The following is a 19,303-nucleotide window of genomic DNA, read 5'->3' on the forward strand; positions in this document are numbered from 1 at the left end:
TCCTCAGGTACCTCTTTCACCTCCACTGGGATCCTTCAGCTCCTCTATTTCTCTATCTCTCTCCTTCCTTGGGAACTTTGCACTTGCAGTCCCTCTTCCCAGGACCCTCTCTCCCTCACTCTTAGCTGACTCCTTCAGCTCTTGGTGCAAATGCCACCTCCCCCAAAAAGGCCTCCTTGACCCACAGTCTAAATTAGGTTCTTGCTGTAGTTCTCTCTTGTCGCACCCTGTTCTTTTCCTTCATGTCACTCACTGTAGTTTGTAAATACACACGTATCAGTGCATTTGCTGTTCTCCCACCAGACTACAAAATCTGTGCAATCTAGGACGGTGTTGACGTTGCTCACCCTTCATCAGGTGCCTGCCTGGTACATGCCCAACAGGTGTTAGGTGGTGGTTGATCGAATGCATGTATCATAAGGTTTCATAATGTGTCTATCACAACGTACTTGGCTCTTGCTCTATTTTGTGGACATTTTGTTCATTTCTGATGTTTTGCTATTCTAAACAAGCTTGACTCTCGCATTATAACTGGAAGGAAAGGATTTGGTCCTGCTTCTCTTGACCCGTCCACCCAGCCGTCTCCTCTTCATCCCTCTCCTCTCCCTTGCACCCCGCCCTGCCCTAGGCTACCGCTGGCTTTGTGGCTGCTCACCATTGGAACCCTTTGGGCCATCTGATCACAGTCCCTCAGAAGCATGCTCCTCCATGTACTACACACCGACAGAAGGATGGCCATGGGGCAGGCCACACCTCCCATCCTGCCCCTCCTCTTAATTCCTTGCACCCCCACTGCTTAAAGCTCCGTGGATACATCAAACTTTTCTCCAAGCTTGGGCCTATCAAAAGCATTTTCATGTAAGAAAATAGCTCAAATAGAATGCAAAATATGACTTCTATTAGTCTAAGTCACAGGCATAAAAAAATAGTATTTTTGGCCATGTAGAGCACGTGGGCAGACATACACAATTGTTTAATGTTTCTCTTTTAAGTCTGCTGTCCTTTAGAAAACAGAAAGCACCTTCTTCTTCAAGCCTACATGATGAGCACCTCTATGCCTTTTTTAAAATATTTTTTAATGTGTATTTAGTTTTGAGAGAGAGAGAGAGAGAGAGAGAGACAGAGTGTGAGTGTGGGGTGGGGGGGCAGAGAGAGGGAGACAGAATTCAGAGCAGACTCCAGGCTCTGAGCCGTCAACACAGAGCCCAACACAGGACTCGAACTCATGAACTGCGAGATCATGACCTGACCCAAAGTCGGACACTTAACCGACTGAGCCACCCAGGCGCCCCGCCCAGCACCTCTACCTGTGATGGAAAATCTGACCAGCACTCACACCCCAGTGTTTTCTCCAAGTCCTCATTGTTCATTTGAAACCAGCTTTGTCCTGGTTGCAGGGCTGGCAGCGAACTGTCCAAGGTGGGCTTGGATCATGTACCCAGACCCAGTGTGCTGACCAGGGTCCCCTGTCCCCCCTCAGCTTCCGTCTCCTTAGAGATCCCACTGCCTGCGTGCCATGTCTGGGCATATCTTGTTTCTGGGCACAAACCAAGCACCCAGAGAAGCATGCTTGTTCACACCTCCCAGAGACAAACCCACTGCCAGAGACAAGAATGCAGTTAGGGTCATGTTAAAGATGGAAATTCTTCCCTAAACGCACCATGACCTGCAGAGACTATGCCCTTTAGTGAGCCTAGGGCTCCGGGCAGTTAGGCTGAGATGAGCAAGTCTTCACTCTGTCCAGCCTCCAGCTCCAGCCGACATCAGATCATGCCTGGGGGTGGGCGTCCCTAGCCCCTGCTCTGAAATTGAAAGCAATAAAAAAAGAAGAAGAAGAAGAAGTTCCAATGTAGGGTTTGACCCAAACAATTCATAGACTGCTGTTGGAACAAAATTTTTTTTTTGTAGGAGAGAGTGCAATTGGGGGAGGGGGCAGAGAGAGAGAGAGAATCTCAAGCACTTAATGTGGAGCTGGACACAGGGCTCCATCCCACAACCCTTGGATCATGACCTGAGCCCAGACTCAAGAGTCGGTCTCAACCCACTGAGCCACCCAGGCGCTCCCGGAATCAATCTTCTGCGCTTCGTAGTGAAACATTAAAGACGAACAGTGGAAACAGAATTAATTTTTAAGAAGAAGCTGCTGAATCCTGCTGGCTGCTGGAATCCTTAGTGTACATTTCACTCTCCACTGATGTTCCTGGGGCTTCTGAACTGACACCAGGTGAAATTCTGCTAACTCGGATTCCCTGCAGGAATTATGAGTTACCCTTTACGTGCAGCAGCCCTGGGTTATGCCTTTTTCATACATACCTTCCTTAATTCTCACAAATAACCCTGACGAGTAGGTATTGCACTTCCTATTTTCCAAACAGGAGAACTGACACTCAGAAACACTCAGTGATGCCCTGGGGTCACACTGGGGGCAGTGTTGACTCTTGTCTGGCGAATGTTGAGGGGGCGGGGGGGTTCCCACGTGTTATTCTGTGGTTCTGATATTGTCTCCAACAAGGAAATGCAGCTTTAGTGCTCCCGATTCAACCTGAACTGTCCATTTAGATCAACTCTGACGAAACGGACTGCTTTCTTTGACATTAGCAACATCTCTTTCAGAAGGAAAAAAAATTCCTTATAAATGATCCACTTGGAGGCTTTACTTCCATTATTTTATCTGCATTCCAGATCTGCTCTGTGGTCATTCTTTATGAACTCCTTAGAAGTTAGACTCCGTTACCAATCAGCATGCCATCGAGAAAACAGAAACCACTTCAGGCATTTCAGAGGGAGATTTAATACAGGAAACTGGTTACAACTTTGTTGAAAAGGATGGAGGAGCAAAACAGAAAGGTGCTGTTACTGGAGATAAGTATTTACAGAAAGTACTAAGCCCCTTGGGCTGCAAGAACAAAGGGACGCGGTATTAGCACTGCCTCTGAAATGCACGAAGCGGTTTCTATTTTCTAGACAGCATGCTGACTGTCTAACTTCTGAGGAGTTTGTAAGAATGACCCCCGAGCAGATTAGGAATGCAAATAAAATAATGGGGACCCAAGGACACTGGCCTCTGAGGCTCCCGCTGCTGCTGTTTCTGCTACTGTGGGGACCCCACCACTGGCCACTGAGCAGTCAGCTCAGAGTGCCCCCCCACCCCCACGCTGCTAGTGCAGGGATGCCGGGGTCCACAGACACCTGCAGTCACTCAGACTCCTGCTGCTACAGCCAAGGCAGGAAACGTATAGCTTTTCCCTTATGCATACTTTCTGATCTCCTGTGAATGCTTCTCATTAGCAGAACCTAAATGGAAACCAGCTGGCAAGGGATGGTGGGAAATGTGGTTTCTGGACTTTGGGTCCCTGCAACACAGAGAAGGATATAGACTGTGAGTCACCAGACAGAACTCGGCCACCACGCCAGCCAGAGCTACCAAGCCCCATCGCTTCGGGCTGCAGCCCATCATAGGAACGGTCTTGAGTGCGCATGACGGTCCCCAGTTACAGCCCTGGGATTGCACACGATGAAAGCTTAAGGAGAGGCACAGCATTTATGTAGACAGAAAGAATATGTGTGTGGGGAGAAGAGCACAACAAATCCCTGCTCAAACTGGGGTTTAAGAAAGGCAAAGCCAGCCCAGCTTCCCCAGCTGAAATGCCAGGCCCCGGTGAGGCTGGAGAGCGGGCTTCTCTCAGAATCCATCGCCTCGGTTCCCACCGCCTTGTCACGCAAGCTCCTTCAGGATGCAAGAAAGGCATAGTCCCCATGACCTTTGATGGCAGATGTCTCAGGTCAGGTTGCCCAGGAAACAGATTCTGAGACAAAGATTTACATACAGGAAGTTGATCAGGAACCAAACCCAGGAAGGAAGAAGTGAAGCAGGATCCGGCAAAGGGACAAGTTGAAGTTAATCAGCTGTAACCATGGCCTCAGCCATCCCACAGGGACTTCAGGATCCCATGATCCTTCAAGCTGTCTGGAAGTGATGAAGCGGGTAGAACTGTGCCCCTTCACATTGCATTGGATGTCGGCTGTCCTCCAGGGAGAGGGAATGGCCGCCATTGGCACAGCTTCGTTGGGGTGCTGGGCAGCTCAGCAGCAGCCGAGATGCCTAGCAGCCAGGGAAAGAGTGCCTCCTTCCCAAGGGGGCATTGGGACAGTCCACCGCAGGGGCGACCCGGACAGAAGGCAGATGCGAGTCCACTCCTGTTCAGGCCACAGTGCCCAGCCATCCTGGCAGTGCACTCGGAGCTGGCGAGAGAGAGAATCAGGCCACCACACTAGCCTGAGCCATGGTCCCCACACACCGTGATGACCAGCTGCCACAGCCCCCAGTTTCTCTGTGTCCTTGTTTCCACGCTACCATCCATTTTCTATCCAGCTGCCATATTGATCTTCTCAAACCTTACATCAAATCCTAGTACTGCTTTGCTCAACCTCCCCATGCCCGGGGCTCTTCCCCGTGCTTAAAATCCCCTCCAGAGCCTTCCATGGCCTCCAGATCAGATGTGACCTGGCCCTGCCTACCTACCTGCTCCCTCGCTGTGCTCCCCCTCGCTGGCCCTTCCTGTTCCCGCCCTGACTCTGCCCTTCGCCTGGAGCCCCTCCCTCTTGCCTTGCAGCCTTCAGCTCTTCCATCAGCTCTCCAGTGAGGTCTTTCCTGACTGTGCAATAGACCTCTGCCCTCGGCCAGCCACTCCCTCTTATTTTCTTCATGGCACTCTTCACTGACCAAAGTCATCGTGTTCATTTAGTGGCAAACTTGTTTTATTTGTTCCTCCCTAATTCAATACAAATCTCTCCAAGGATAGGAATCAGCACCTAGAAGCTAAGTACCTGGCCCACAATAGGCAAATTTTTGTGGAAGAACACCTGTTGGGCAGAATTTCATGAAAATCACCTGATTGGCATGTGGGTGTCCTTGTGTCCAGTCTCATTGACATTGACTTGGCTAGGAGAGCGGCCCCCACCCCATCAGCCATGGGCAGGGTAGCACAACTGGCTTTAGTGGTCCAACCCAACGTGTGCCACGGTAACTCCTTCAGGAAAGAATCAGATGACACATCTTCCTCAGAAGGGGGCTTCATGGAGCTTCCTGGCTTCTCTGCGCAGACCCCCTACATAGCCCGTCACGTATCTGTGAGTTCCTCACCCCTCATAGGTGAAGCACACAGTGGCTCATGTGGTCAGAGAACTCAGTCACTTGGGGGCTGATGTTTCTGAGAGGTGAGGACACCTTGGACGAAAACCCAACAGTTTATCCCTTTGACAGATGGAATCATATGCTATGGAAAATCTCTGCCTTGGGTTGGAAAGCTTGAGTTGGTACTTAACATCTTTTTTTTTATTAAAGCTCTCTGCTCTTAAACATCTTTCGATAAGAATTACTACTGCCATTTTCTGAGCGCCTGCTGTAGGTCAGGAGCTGTACTAGGTCCATAGCTTGGGTGCTCAGGAATTTGCCCGAGGGAGCACTGAAGCCAGGTGTGCAATATTCAGACACTGGCCTCTTTCCATTGCATTACCTGAGAGAGTAAGGAAGAGCTACTCTCAGTAAAAATAGTTATTGTGAAAAAAACTAAAGTGTGACAACTCTTATTTCAAAGATGGACTAATTAGTTTTATTTACAAAGTAAAGGGAGGTTCTCATCCCCACCTCCTACTCCAATCCAGTGTCATTCTGTCCAAGCTTCGAAGACCATTTCAGTATATACTGTTTCATTTAACTAAGAAAGATTCTGCAGCTCTATTACAAAGCTGCAGTCATCAAGACAGTATGGTACTGGCACAAAACAGACACATTGATTCATGGAACAGAATAGAAAACCCAGAAATGGACCCGCAACTACTATATGGTCAACTAATCTGCAACAAAGCAAGAAAGAATATCCAATGGGAAAAAAAAGACAGTCTCTTCAACAAATGGTGTTGGGAAAATTGGACGGCTACATGCAGAAGAGTGAAACTGGACCACCTGCATACACCGTACACAAAAATAAATTGAAAATGGATAAAAGACCTAAATGTGAGACAGGAAACCATCAAAATCCTAGAGGAGAACACAGGCAGCAACCTCTTTCACCTTGGCCAGAGCAACTTCTTACTAGACACATGGCTGAAGGTAAGGGAAACAAAAGTGAAACATGAACTGTTGGGACCTTATCAAGATGAAAAGCTTCTGCACAGTGAAGGAAACAATCACCAAAACTAAAAAGCAACCAATGGAATGGGAGATGTTAGCAAATGACATAGCTGATAAAGGGTTAGTGTCCAAAATCTATCAAGAACTTATCAAACTCAACACCCAAAAAACAAATAATCCATTAAGAAGTGAGAAGACATGAATAGACACTTTTCCAAAGAAGGCATCCAGATGGCTAACAGACACATGAAAAGATGCTCCACATCACTCATCATCAGGGAGATACAAATCAAAACGGTGAGGAGGTACTACCTCACACCCGTCAGAATGGCTACAATTAACAACACAAGAAAAACAGGTTGACGAGAATGGAGAAAGGGGAACCCTTTTGCACTGTTGGTAGGAGTGCAAACTGGTGCAGCCACTTTGGAGAACAGTATGGAGGTTCCTCAAAAAATTAAAAATAGAACTACCCTACAATCCAGCAATTGCACTACTAGTTATTTACCCAGAGGATACAAAAATACAGATGCAAAGCAGTATATGCACCCTGATGTTTATAGCAATGTTATCAACAATAACGAAACTATGGAGAGAGCCCAATGTCTGTCAACTGATAAAGGGATAAAGAAGATATATATGCATATATATACATGTATGTATATATACAAATGCATATGTGTGTACATATATATATATATATGACATGTATTTGTCAGAGAAAGACAAATGCCATTATGATTTCACTCATATGTAGAATTTTTGATAATTTTTTATGTTTACTTTTTAAATATTTTTAATGTTTGTTTATTTTTGAGAGAGAGACACACAGAACACCATCAGGAGAGGGACAGAGAAGGTGACACAGAATCCAAAGCAGGCTCTGAGCTGTCAGCACAGACACGAGCTGTGAGATCACGACCTGAGCCAAAGTTGGATGCTTAGCCAACTGAGCCACTTAGGCACCCTATGTGTCACTCTTATTTTTTAAGAGACAGAGAGGGCAAGTGCATGAGTGGGAGAGGGGCAGAGAGAGGGAGACAGAGGATTCAAAGTGGGCTCTGCGCTGACAGCAGAGAGCCTGATGCAGGGCTCAAACTCACGAACTGTGAGATTATGACCTGAACCAAAGTTGGACACTCAACTGACTAAGTGACCCAGGAGCCCCAGAGTTTAAGAAGGAAAACAGATGAATATATGGGAAGGGGTGGGGAGAAAGAAAGAGAGAGAGAGAGAGAGAGAAACCACGAGAGATTCTTAACGATAGAATACAAACTGAGGGAGGGAAGTGGGTGGTGATGGGGATTAAAGAGGGCATTTGTTGGGATGAGTACTGAGTGTTGTATGTAAGTGATGAATCACTGAATTCTACTCCTGAAACCAATATAGTATGTTAACTAACGAGAAATTAAATTAAAAAAAAATTTTTAAGAATTTGCAGCATTTGTCCACATTTTATATCTAGGAGTCTTCAGAGTTTTTCATACCTTGGCAGTGGGTAAATTAGATCTCCACCTTTATCAAAACATGAAATGCCCTCTTGTCCACAAGGCCTGCATCTTTCCCAGCTGTGCAAAGTGGTCTATTTGCATAAAAGTGATGCTTTGGGAAGATGTTCTGTGCGTTTCAATCATCCCTAGAAATAAAATCACAGCTCCTGTCTCACCTTACGCTGAAATGTTTTCACACTTCAGGGAATTGCCTGCCATCACCTGAATATGGAATTTGGTCGGCATTAGTTTCAAAATGATACTACTTGTAGCTGTCTACAGGATTTCAAAAAGGTGTCAAAGTGGTCTTAGAAGGTGTTTCTCGTTCTAAGAACAGGTTGAGTGATTCCCTTTGTTGCAAAAGCTGCAGGGCCTCAGACTTTGGGTTTCCACCAAAGGAAGATCCTCTTTCATTCTTTCTCCTGAGAATTGAGTGGAATCCGGAGTATTGTCTGTTCCGGTACCTGATGATGCAAGAGCATAGTGAGAGTAAAGCAGTGTCTCTTTAAGACAATTTCTTTTTCTAATGGCATGTTACTAGAAAGATGGGAAAGAATTTATTTCTGGATTAGGAGCAACATGCTGTAGTGAAAAATCAAACTCGGATCTGACTCCCAGCAGCCACACTTACAGTGAACCTAATATGGAGTGCATAGCCTCTCTTGGTCTCAGTTTCTTGATCTGTAAAATGAGGATCCTCCCCATTTCCACTCAAGCTTGTCTAAAAGATCCCTTGATGGAATGTGTCAATTTCCCTGCAGTTACCGAATTTTGATGGGTCATGGGTCATGGGTCATGGGCAAGGAGAGACCCCACCCCCTCTTCATGTTCGCGATTTATTTAGCGTAGCTTATGGAAGCCCAGTATCAGCAAGCAACGCAAATACAGCAGATGATGCTGTGTGTAGCCCCCAGGGTCCCTAGTGAGGGTGTGCTCAGCTGCCTGTGACACCAGGTAGGTCTCGCTGGCTCACGAAGCTTAATTTTGTGCTGCCCCATAGCCCATTTATAATTGGGGCTGATGTCACCGCTCAGGAAGAACTTACCAAAACATTCTCTATCCTTAATAAGAAATACAAACCGACCTCCAGCCCCCTTCTGGTCCTCACGCCAAACAGTCTCAGCAGAGTGACCTTAATGGGTGGGGCACAGGAGCGGAGTCGGGGCCAGGCTCCAGAGGCCTCATCTCTGCCTCCATCTTTCCAGCACCCCGGAAGACCTGGTCCCAGGATAACAGGACACGTGGGTGTTTAATGGATAGTCATGATAATAACAACGATGCATATCTCAGCTTGAATTCACATGTGTTGCTTCCATTATTGATTTTGTGCTCCTCTATTAACCAGAGAAAGTCACAACCAGTTTGAAAACAATTAGTTTAATGTTGCATCTGCAGTCTGGCGGGAATCTTTTTTTTTCCATATTAATCATCACATTGTACGACGTACAAATTTTAGCTGAGATCCATGGTGTTTGAGCTAATATGGCATTTCTCTTTTGTTTTGTTTTTAGGGTCAAGTTGTGTTCCGAAATGGGGAGAGGATGGGGACCATTAAATTTACTCAATTTCAAGGTAGGCTTTTTGATGCTTATTCTTTCTAGTTGATGAATTCTTATATTCGGGGATGTTGTGTTTCTGCAGTGAAATACATCAAAAGAAATGAAAGTATGATGTTCCAGATAAGAGAAAATAGAGAAAATAGAAAAACACTTCTCTGTGAAAGCATTAGTTTCAACTTATTTAGAATATTTTTCTCAACTGCATAACTTCTCAGGCTACACAGTCTTTTCACATGGACTCTGAGAGGCTCATGAAAGTATGGGCGGTGGGGGTTAAGCCCGCCCCACTATTCTGAGAAAGCTTGCATTGTTTTTGCTTTTGATTCTAGAAATTTTCAAACAGACCCTAAAGTCGAGAGAATTGCATAATAAACCACTGTGTACCCATCACCTGACTTTAGCCATCATCAACATTTTGCTAATCTTGCTTTATCTTCACTCACCCACCTCACCCTTTTTTTTCTGTCATGTTTAAAACAGCTCCCAGACATTATCTCATTTCAATCTATAAATACTGCAGTAGGCATTCCCAGTAGATAAGGACCTTTCAGAACATTTATTTCAGATACTATTATCCCACCTAAAACATTTAACAAAGATTCTTTTTTTTTTAAGTTTATCCATTTTGAGAAAGAAACAGAAGGAGCACAGGAACAGGGGGAGGGGCAGAGAGAGAAGGAGAGAGAGAGAATCCCAGACAGGTTCCATACTGTCAGTCCAGAGCCAGACTCGGGGCTTGATCTCACTAACCTTGAGATCATGACCTGAGCTGAGAGCAAGAATGAGATGCTTAACCAACTGAGCCACCCAGGTGCCCCTGATAATGGTTCTTAGTTGAATCTTAGATACTTCTAGTCTATGTGGATCCTCTGATTTTCTCCAAAATGCCTGTGTAGTTTGGGGGAGAATCCACACAAGGCTCACTCATTGCATCTGGTTGATATTTCTCTTTAATCTCTGTTAACCCATAATCACCCCCCACGTGCTTGTTTACAGGTCATTCATTTTTTTTTTTTTTTTAAGAAACTAGGTCATTTGTTGGATTTTTCTGTTGTCCATGTTCAAAGGGGCTCAGAAACCTTCCAGACCATGTTCCTCATGTGACAAGGTGGGAGTGGAGGCCCCGAGAGGGACATAGGCTTGTCAGAGAGCACAGGGCGTCTGTGAGGAGTGGGCCGGGCCTTCCTCCAGGTAGACACCTCCATCAGTCATCGGCAGGGTTGTTAGCCAAAACCACTAGATGCACTGTTCTTTACCGCAGTTTTTTTTAGCCTCTGGATGTTTCTGGAAAACCCAGAAACAAGAGCAGTGCCTTCTGCGTCAGATCCCAAAGTTATCCAAGGGAAAGCAAGAAATGAAATCGAGTTATTCAGGTTCATTCAGACAAATCCCACTGGACTGAGATCATTGAGGAGAGGTGTTGGGTACCGTGGCTCCGTAATGCAATCTTGTAGATTCACCCTGCTGATGGCAGGTAATTGAAACGCAAGTCAGCTCTCTGGCATGCATAAAAGATATAATTTTCGGCAAATGTAATTATTTTCCCATTTGGTAAGTCTTGCTTCTTCATTGGTTGAACCAAGTAAGCATCTTGGCAAAGACACTTCTTTTTTTTTTTTTTCTTTTTTTGAGTGCTTATAACTAAATTCTCTTGTCACATTTCCAGTTCTCAAATTATATCATTCTGGGAGAATATTTTATAAAATATTGATTGGACGATCACAGCTACAAGTGCGTGCCTTTTGTTTATTTTATTTTTTTTCATATGTTAGGATAAGACACCAACCCCTCATTTTAGATATTTGTAAGGAAGGCAGTGGAGCAAACAGAAGTTCAGAGGTGGGCATATCAGGCAACTGACTTCACCTGTGTGGAGTTCTCATCTGTAAAATAGGAATATAATCCCACCTACCTTCTTGGAATATGGGAAGAACTCGACAAGCTAACACGTAGAAATATGTACATATATTTATTTCTTGCTCAGCAAGTAGTAGCAATTATGATTAGCACTGTGTCAAAAATTATGACACTTTTCTGGGGCAAATCCAGATTTTCTTGGTGTGTTGAAACCCCCAGGTGCCTTTCCATCTGCCTGCCCTTTATAGCTTCTCCCCACACTTAGCCATATGTAGGATGTCAGACAGGGAAGGGACTTAGAGATGATCCTGCTCCACTACTTCCTGATATAGATGGGAAACTGAGGCCCGGGGAGGGAGGTGTTCTGCCCGGTGACACAGCCGGTTAGTGGCAGAGCTGAGACTGGACCTCAGATTCTTCCTTGTACTCACATGCACACCTCTACTGTTTTCCCTTCACATTTGTGTCCAGTTTTTTTTTTAATGTTTATTTTTGAGAAAGAGAGAGAGACAGAGCACGAATAGAAGAAGGGTAGAGAGAGAGGGAGACACAGAATCTGAAGCAGGCTCCAGACCCTGAGCTGTCAGCCCAGAGCCCGACATGGGGCTCGAACCCACGAACCATGAAATCATGACCTGAACCGAAGTCAGACGCTTAACCGACTGAGCCACCCAGGTGCCCCTGTGTCCAGTTTTTATTGAACATCAGAGCTGGACCTGCAGATACTCCTGTTTATATGGAGTTTTAAAAATATTTATTTATTGTTGGTAGAGCACAAGCAAGGGAGGGGCGGAGAGAGGGGTGACAGAGGACCCGAAGTGGACTCTGTGCTGACAGGCTGGCAGCAGCGAGCCTCTGTGGGCTTCAACTCATGAACCACGAGATCATGACCTACCTGAGCTGAAGTCAGGTGTTCACCCGACTGAGCCACCCAAGCACCCCCTGTTACATATTTTTAAAACATGGATCCTGTTGATAGAGGGATTCTGCTATTTGGGGGCTGAAATGAGGCACTGGAATCCTGGGGGCATGTTCGTGTCAGCACAAGAGTTCATTTTCCAAATGTAAAGGGTCCCAGAGGTGCATTGTCTGCCCGGATGGAAGGGCACTGCATTACTGAATAGGCTGACCAACCTGGAAGGGACTTGTCTGGGGCAGGCCCATCCCATCGTGAGTTCATTCCTTCCAGTCTCTGGGCCCATACTTCCCTGGGCTGGTCCAGGCTCTGTTTTCTGGAACTTTCCAGGATATACCCATAGAACGGGCCTGTTCCCCTTCCTGGGGTTACCCACTCTTATATCACCTCATGCCACTGGCCTTACAAAAAGGCTTCTAAATGGGAACACCATGTTTTTTCCTGCTGTGTCCTTCACACTGTCTCTCTCCCTGTCTGCTTCTCTTTCCCTCACCTCCTGCCCTCTATTTAGGGGGGGCAGTGAGCAGGGCTCACCGCAGAGCTGGCTCACAGACAGGCAGCCCCAGCAGTGGGGCCTCTCTTTGCAGGGGCTGCTTCGAGGCTCACACCCAGACTGTCTCAAAGCTCACTAACCTGACCTTGGAAGACAGCCCATCCCACCCTCCCTCTGAAGACCTCACAAGATGCTTTTGTGCATCATTTGTGCAGAGTTCCTGGTGCCTTCCAGACCCTTGTATCTACCATAAAGAAAGCATTTTGTAGGAGGCTCTGTTAATTCCTTTGCAACACTAAAACACGAGTGAGTTGAAAATGGGAGGCAGCTTTGGGGAGAAGGCTAAAAGGGGAGCCAAGAAACCGTGGTCCTGCACTTTTTGATACCAAGATTGTAGAGTTGGTAGGACAAATGCCTGGAACTCGATGGGCCTCCAGTACAAGTTTATTGAATTAATCTGGGGACAAAAGACCTGGATTGAAGTCCTTGTGCTGAAACTTAGCAGCAGTGTGGCCCTGGGCAAGTTACCTCATCTCCTTAAGCCTTAGCTAAGCCTCTGGAAAATGGGATGGCCACATGAGGTCTTGCTCTATAAATTCTCAAGAGCTGGGACTAGTCACATTCCTTACGCAGTGTCTGGCTTCTGGCCAGCCCTTGGTAATGCTCACTGGATTAGTTGGTGATAGGACTTGTGAATATTTAAGAACATATTCATTTACTTGTGGTTTCCAGTGACTTGTCTTGCAAACAACAGTTGGCCTTGACAACAGAGTGTGAACCAAAGCTAATTCAAGATGGCAGCCATTGCTGTGTGAGGCTGGAGAAACTACCTCTTTTGTAAAATTAGGAATGCTGGATAAACAGAACTGCTCTAGAATAATGTGCCAGGGTTAGACTCATGGCCTCTCTTGAGACTGAGGCATTTTAACCCGGGAAAGGCTTTAGATCCCTATGAATGATCTGCCTCACCCCCAGCTTCTCTGCATTGACTTTGTTTTCAAGGGAGCTTTTAACTCCCAACAGGACAGTCGTAGAGGGAGGGTGGTCGAGGCCATCAGTTGCACAGACACTCCCTGAGCACCCATATTTCCAAAGAAACATCCCGTCAAAGGCACCTGCAGGCCTCGCCCTATGCAAGGAGAAGGCCAGATGTCCAGGGAGATGGCCCTTCCAGGGACAGCTCTGCCTCAAGGAGGAGAGAGAAGCAGAGGCTAAACCTCTCAGCATCCTTCCCTCTTGGGTCGGGAAACTGCAAGGTATGCTGTCTGCAGGGGTCCCCAGTGGGATGTTGCCTCAGCTGCCCACCCAGAAACCTGCTCATTAATGGCCCTTTACTGGCTCTCTCCCCTTCCCTGTCTCACCTCCCCACGCCCCTTCAGAGTGCCCTAGGATTACCTCTCCAGTAACTTCCATGCCCTCTTACTCTTGCCTCAGGCACTGTTCTGAGTGATCCGCCAGCGGCCAGAGCAGGCACTAGCTTCCTGTTGGCCACACCCCTTGGGTGTAGTGAGGCCAAGGCCTGGACCCCTTTCGACTCCACATCCACTCACCCTCCCCCATGCTGTCGCTGACTTCCATGAAAGCACGTGGAGCAGAGGATGAATGCCAGTGAATTGGCTGCTTTTTTCTCTCAAGAGAAGAAAGAATCCATGTTTCTGCCGAAGTCTAAACACGGTTCAGAATTCGCAGCAGGGGAGGAAGTCGAGCGAAGCCATGATTAGAGCCTTGTTCGTGCTCTTCGGCAGCTCTGAGCATCTGTGTGCTCGCTCCCTCACCGGCCCTGCCTTCATTAGGCCTGTTTGTCAGAGTCGCGGCAAACGATGATGTGCTTGGATTTCACACGGCTTCTGTGCAACATAAAGGGCTCAGACCTCGGACTTTTATGTTTCGGGACCTGATTTGAAGGGGTGGGGTCGTCCACTGAACCAACAGTATAAGTGTCATTCGGAAGGTACCGGGTGAGATGTGGCCTTGTCCTCCGTGGTGGTAGCCATTAATTACTGTTCGGTCTTGGGGGTAACGGACATGGTTGTACGCAGTGCGCATTTCCTGAGCACCTGCCAGGCACTTCTGTCAGGTCCTCTGAGGGAAGCCGAGTTGAATAAGATACAGTCCCTGCCTCCCAGGCGCTTCATGATTTCTCAGGCAGTGTGCCAGGGCCGATAAAAGTGGGAAGATAATTTCCCAGAACCTACTAGAAAACTTTCAGAGCCAGTCTGACCCTAGTGTGCAATGCTGGAGGCTGGTTCTTAATATCAGGGAGTGTGTTGGAGGTCCGTCCCCCCAGCCATGGGTCTGGTTGAACTGCCACTTGACTCAGTGTAATTAAGAGGGAGACAGTCCACTAGCCTGCAGAATGCCGTGCATGGCTGTGGGTCAGCCGGAATGCAAGGGCACACGTGTATGTGGGCTCCTTGAGGCGGGGAGCCTGGCTCTGACACTGCCCAGCCTTTGTCATCCAGGGCTTGCCTTTCAAGAGAGCCCAAGGAAGGTAGCCTGGGAGACAGAATTATTTAGCAGACCTTGTGTTTCATTGAGCCATAGACTCTCTGTATTGAAGGGAGCCCTGACTCTTTTTTGCAGCATTACCTCTACTTAAATGCCTCCAGTGATGGGGGACTCATCTCCTCTCATGAGGAAAGTCTATGAACGTTGAAAGCCTTTGCCTCTTCATCACTAGCTAGGTGCTATGGCTTAATCTCTCTAAGCCATCATTTCAAAAAATTTTTTAATGTTTTTATTTATTTCTGAGAGAGAGAGAGAGAGACAACGCGAGCAGGGGAGGGTCAGAGAGAGAGGGAGAAACAGAATCTGAACCAGGCTCCAGGCTCTGAGCTAGCTGTCAGCACAGAGCCTGACGCAGGGCTCGAACCCACAAACCGTGAGATCATTACCTGAGCCAAAGTCAGGCATTTAACCGACTGAGCCACCCAGGCGCCCCTCTAAGCCATCGTTTCAGAATTCAGTTTAAAATAGCAAAATTAAAGATCACTTTCTTTGCCTTGAGTGATGGTGAGAATTCAAAGACATGAAGCTATGAACAGTTCGGTGATTACCACAGAGAAGGGCCATGGCAGCCATAACCCCAGATTTGCCCCCTGCCACCAGAATTTCTTGAGAAAAGTAAGATCTTCCTCCCCTAGGACACGTTTCATGTCCTTCATTTCATGGGGCACTGTTATCATTGGCCCAGGAAAGCCCCTCTCTGTTTGCTTGTCTGTGCCCTTATCTCTGGCATTTGTTCTCATCCCCAAGCCCCCCCCACCCCCACCCGCCAGGAAAGGGCAAACACTCAGTGTTTTAATGCATCTGTTGTGTTGACATGTCCTCACAACATGTGGATTGATGTCTTGAGTGCATATATTTTGATTTATATCAGTGCAACTAGGTTATATATCTTCTTCTTCTGTTTCTTTCTTTTTTTTTTTTCCTCCCCAGTCAGCACTTCGTTTTTTGGAGATACTTCCATGTCCCTGTGTGAACATCTGAGCCGTGACTTTCAGTGATCATTCCATGGGGTGCATTCATGCTTTCCCCATCCAGCCTCCCAGTGACAGATACCCAGGCCACCTTCAGCTCCCTACCTGTACAAATAATGAGTGTCCCCTTATGAACCCAAATGGGCATTTACTTAGAACAAATGTCCAGGAGCAGAATTGTGCCAAATGGCTCTTTCAACACCCACACCCGCTTCTGCTGCCACCAGCATGGGGATTCCTGCCCCTTCTCCCACCAGTACCTGCCTAGCGTTGGTGGCCCCTTCATTTTCTGCCATTCGAAGGAAAAAGTAATGTCATACTGTGGTTTTAAATATCATTCTCTGTTGACTAGTGAGGTTTGGGCGTTTCTTCCCGTGCTTATGAGCCATTTGTTGATTATCACCACTTTCATTCTGAGGGTACTGTCTCCTTGTTGATTTGCTAGAGATCCTTACATCTTCTAAATCTTAGTCCCCTTTACCTTTAGGCTTTGGAAATACTTTCTCTCATTCAGCCACTTGTATATAAAGTACTTGTTGAACAGAAGTTCTTAATTTTGATGTAGATGAATTCCTGTTTCTCCCATATCGTTTGGGCTTTTGAAGTTTCTTAAAACTAAATCATTTCCTGGCACCTTCATTCCAGGTCCTGACTCGACAGAAGGGGGTGCTGAGCTGGGTAAGATGCAGCCCCCTGCCCTCAGAGAGCAGGGTACCAGTGGGCATAGACACAGAACCTCAAGTGCATGTGACACGTGGTGAGGGGCAATTGGCTCCACCTGGCAGATTCCAGGAAGGCTACCCAGCAGAGGTGGCATCTGAGATGAATTCTGAAGGGCCAGTGGAAGTTAGCCAAGAAGAGAAGAAAAATGGTGTTCTGTGTGCAAATAACCTGTTGTGTTTGTGTGTGTCCTGTACACCCCCTGATAGTTAGCTTTTGCTCCTGGCCCAGTTTGCCTGAGTCGATAGACAAATCTGCCTTTAGTAGGGTTATTATATTCTCAAGCCATTTGGCCAGTGTCCACCCGGCCTGTTAAAAATTTCCAACCAAAGGTCCCTGATATTAATTTGTTAAAAATGTGGCAGCAGCATATTGTTTATGAAGACAGAGAAGAGTGTTTGCAGGATTTGGGCCAAGGAAGCACAAAATCCGAATGCTCGGTGCTGCCTCTGCTCTTCACTGGGTGACAAGAAAGTGACCCTCTAGCACCTTCCCACAGGCAGTGACCAGACTGGGAATACTTCCTGAGGAATGGCTGGCCATCTGGGGAAGAGTAGAATAAAGCCCACTATCACCATGCTCCGATCTCTGGAGAACCACTGGGAACAGGGGTCCATGCGATGTGTGCCCCCCCCACAACCCAAGCAGAGCCACGCCCCCTGAAGGGAAATCTCAGGAGGCCGATTTCAGCTTAGAATGAAGAACTGAGGAAGACCCTTCAAAGCAATCGCAGAATCATCTGACAAGAGTTAGAGGCCATGGACATCTCCCCGTCCAGCCCACTGGCTTTAGCAAAACCCATGAAGGGGCCGCGACTTCCTGGGGGCTCCTTACTGAGGTGACCACAGAGCCAAGACCAGCCCCAGGGTCCTGTGTGCCAGCCAGAGCTCTTTCCTACCCCTGAGTTTAGGATTTTGGTAGGGGGTCCTACAAGGAATGGAGAGATTATATAAGGCTCTCGTGTTTTATTTTCGGGGAGTCAAACCCATCCTTTGTCTTATACCTCAGAGCCGTACATTGAGTCTGTGTGTTTGTGACAATTAAACTTTAAGGAACACGCACACCTCCTTCCATTCAGATCTGGAGCCAGTTGAGGACAAACGGACGGTGAGGGGTGAGGGGAGGACTGCCCACGGAGCAGAGTGTTGGCGACCCCACCGCTCGCCCTCCGGCCTGGGGTCGTGGTCCCCGGAGGAGGCGGAACCGCTCTGATGGAGGCTGTCTCCCCGCCATCTCATGCGCGCTCCCAGGCCCCCAGCCAGCGAGTATTTTCAGACTGGACTTTTTTTGGCAGCCCAGTTTTCACCAATGGGACCTATTTTCTTTACGTATCATCCAAATATAAAATTTGAAATGAAGAATGAGCTTTTTAAAGAAAACCCTTCTTTTTTGCCCCACGACAAGGAAGCAGCATTGTTCTGCAGGAGAGGGGCTCTCTGTTCCACACTATTTTTAGCCTCTCAGAACAGAAAGTGTCGGCACTGAAAGACCTTCAGTCGAATGTAGTGGTTCTTAACTCTGGCTGTGCGTTAGGATCCACTTAGGGGGTTTTTAAAAAATACTGCCACCCTGGGGCGCCTGGGTGGCTTATTCAGTTAAGCGTCTGACTTCGGCTCAGGTCATGATCTTACGGGTTCATGAGTTTGAATCCCACATCAGGTGAGCTTGAGCCCTGCTTCAGGTGAGCATAAGTGCCTCTTAGGGTGAGCCCTGCTTCTCTCTATCTCTGTGTGTGTGTGTCTGTCTGTGTCTCTGCCCCTTGCTCACTTGTGCCCTCTCTCTCTCTCTAAAAAAATAATACTGCTGCCCAGAACCCTCCCTCACCCCCCAACCAGTTCTAATATAACAGGCTCGTATTAGGACTCAGGCATATGTATTTTCTAACAGTTCCCCGGGTGATACTAATCCCTGGCCAGGGCTGAGAACCATTGGAAGGAAGCCCTGCAGTGCAGTTAGCAGATGGAGAAACTGAGGCCCAAAGAACGGGACAGTGTGTCCAGGGTCACGCAGCAAGTCCGTGGCAAGCGCAGCAGAGTTGTGGGAGCAGGGATGCCCGCCAGGGACACGCTCAACACTGCAGGCCTCTGCTCAGCTCCTTCATCCCCACCCCCACCCCCTGATGGACCCTTCTAGTCCGTCCACAGATCCCCTGGTCCACAGTGTGTAAGGCCCGGCCTGTAACCAAGTGAGTGGCTACTGTTGTTTGCACAGTGGAGTTGACAGCGAACCCAAGAGTTAATAATGGAGAGCGCTGCGTGCCTCTCATGGTCTCCATCAGCGGGGCCACCGGTGAATGGAAGAGCATGGTGGGGGGCGGGGGAGGCCACCGTCCTACCAACTGCAGACCCGAGAGTGGCCCTGGGTACGGGACGTGGAGGGCGGGGGCTATACTCTACGTTTCCTGGGGACACCAGAAGCCAGACTTGAGGTTCTGCTCAGAAACTAACCAGCCGGCAGGAATCGTAAGGCCTGGGCACACGTCGGGCACAGCTCCCACACCCGAGGCTGTCACCCATGCCCTCAGGCCACAAAAACTGAGGTGCACAGAGGTGGGAGCAGAAGTCTGGAAAGGCTTCCTGGAAGAGGTGGGTGTAGGGTTGGGCCATGTTGGTTTAGTGGAGGGAGGGGAAAGCCGCCTTCCAAGCAGAAGCACCGT

At 47.7% G+C, this 19,303-nt stretch overlaps 1 protein-coding gene across 1 annotated transcript in view; it reads left to right on the plus strand.

Annotated features, from left to right (window-relative positions):
* GABBR2 (gamma-aminobutyric acid type B receptor subunit 2) overlaps positions 1-19,303 on the plus strand; it is a 351,400-nt gene that overhangs the window by 245,500 nt on the left and 86,597 nt on the right. Inside the window, exon 8 of the mRNA XM_039234825.1 lies at positions 9,135-9,195. Within this exon, the coding sequence (XP_039090756.1) occupies positions 9,135-9,195 (61 nt within the window). The remainder of the gene's footprint in view (positions 1-9,134; positions 9,196-19,303) is intronic.

The sequence above is a fragment of the Hyaena hyaena genome, unplaced genomic scaffold, assembly GCF_003009895.1.
Source record: "Hyaena hyaena isolate Hyena2069 unplaced genomic scaffold, ASM300989v1 scaffold_93, whole genome shotgun sequence".
Classification (NCBI taxonomy): Eukaryota; Metazoa; Chordata; class Mammalia; order Carnivora; family Hyaenidae; genus Hyaena; species Hyaena hyaena.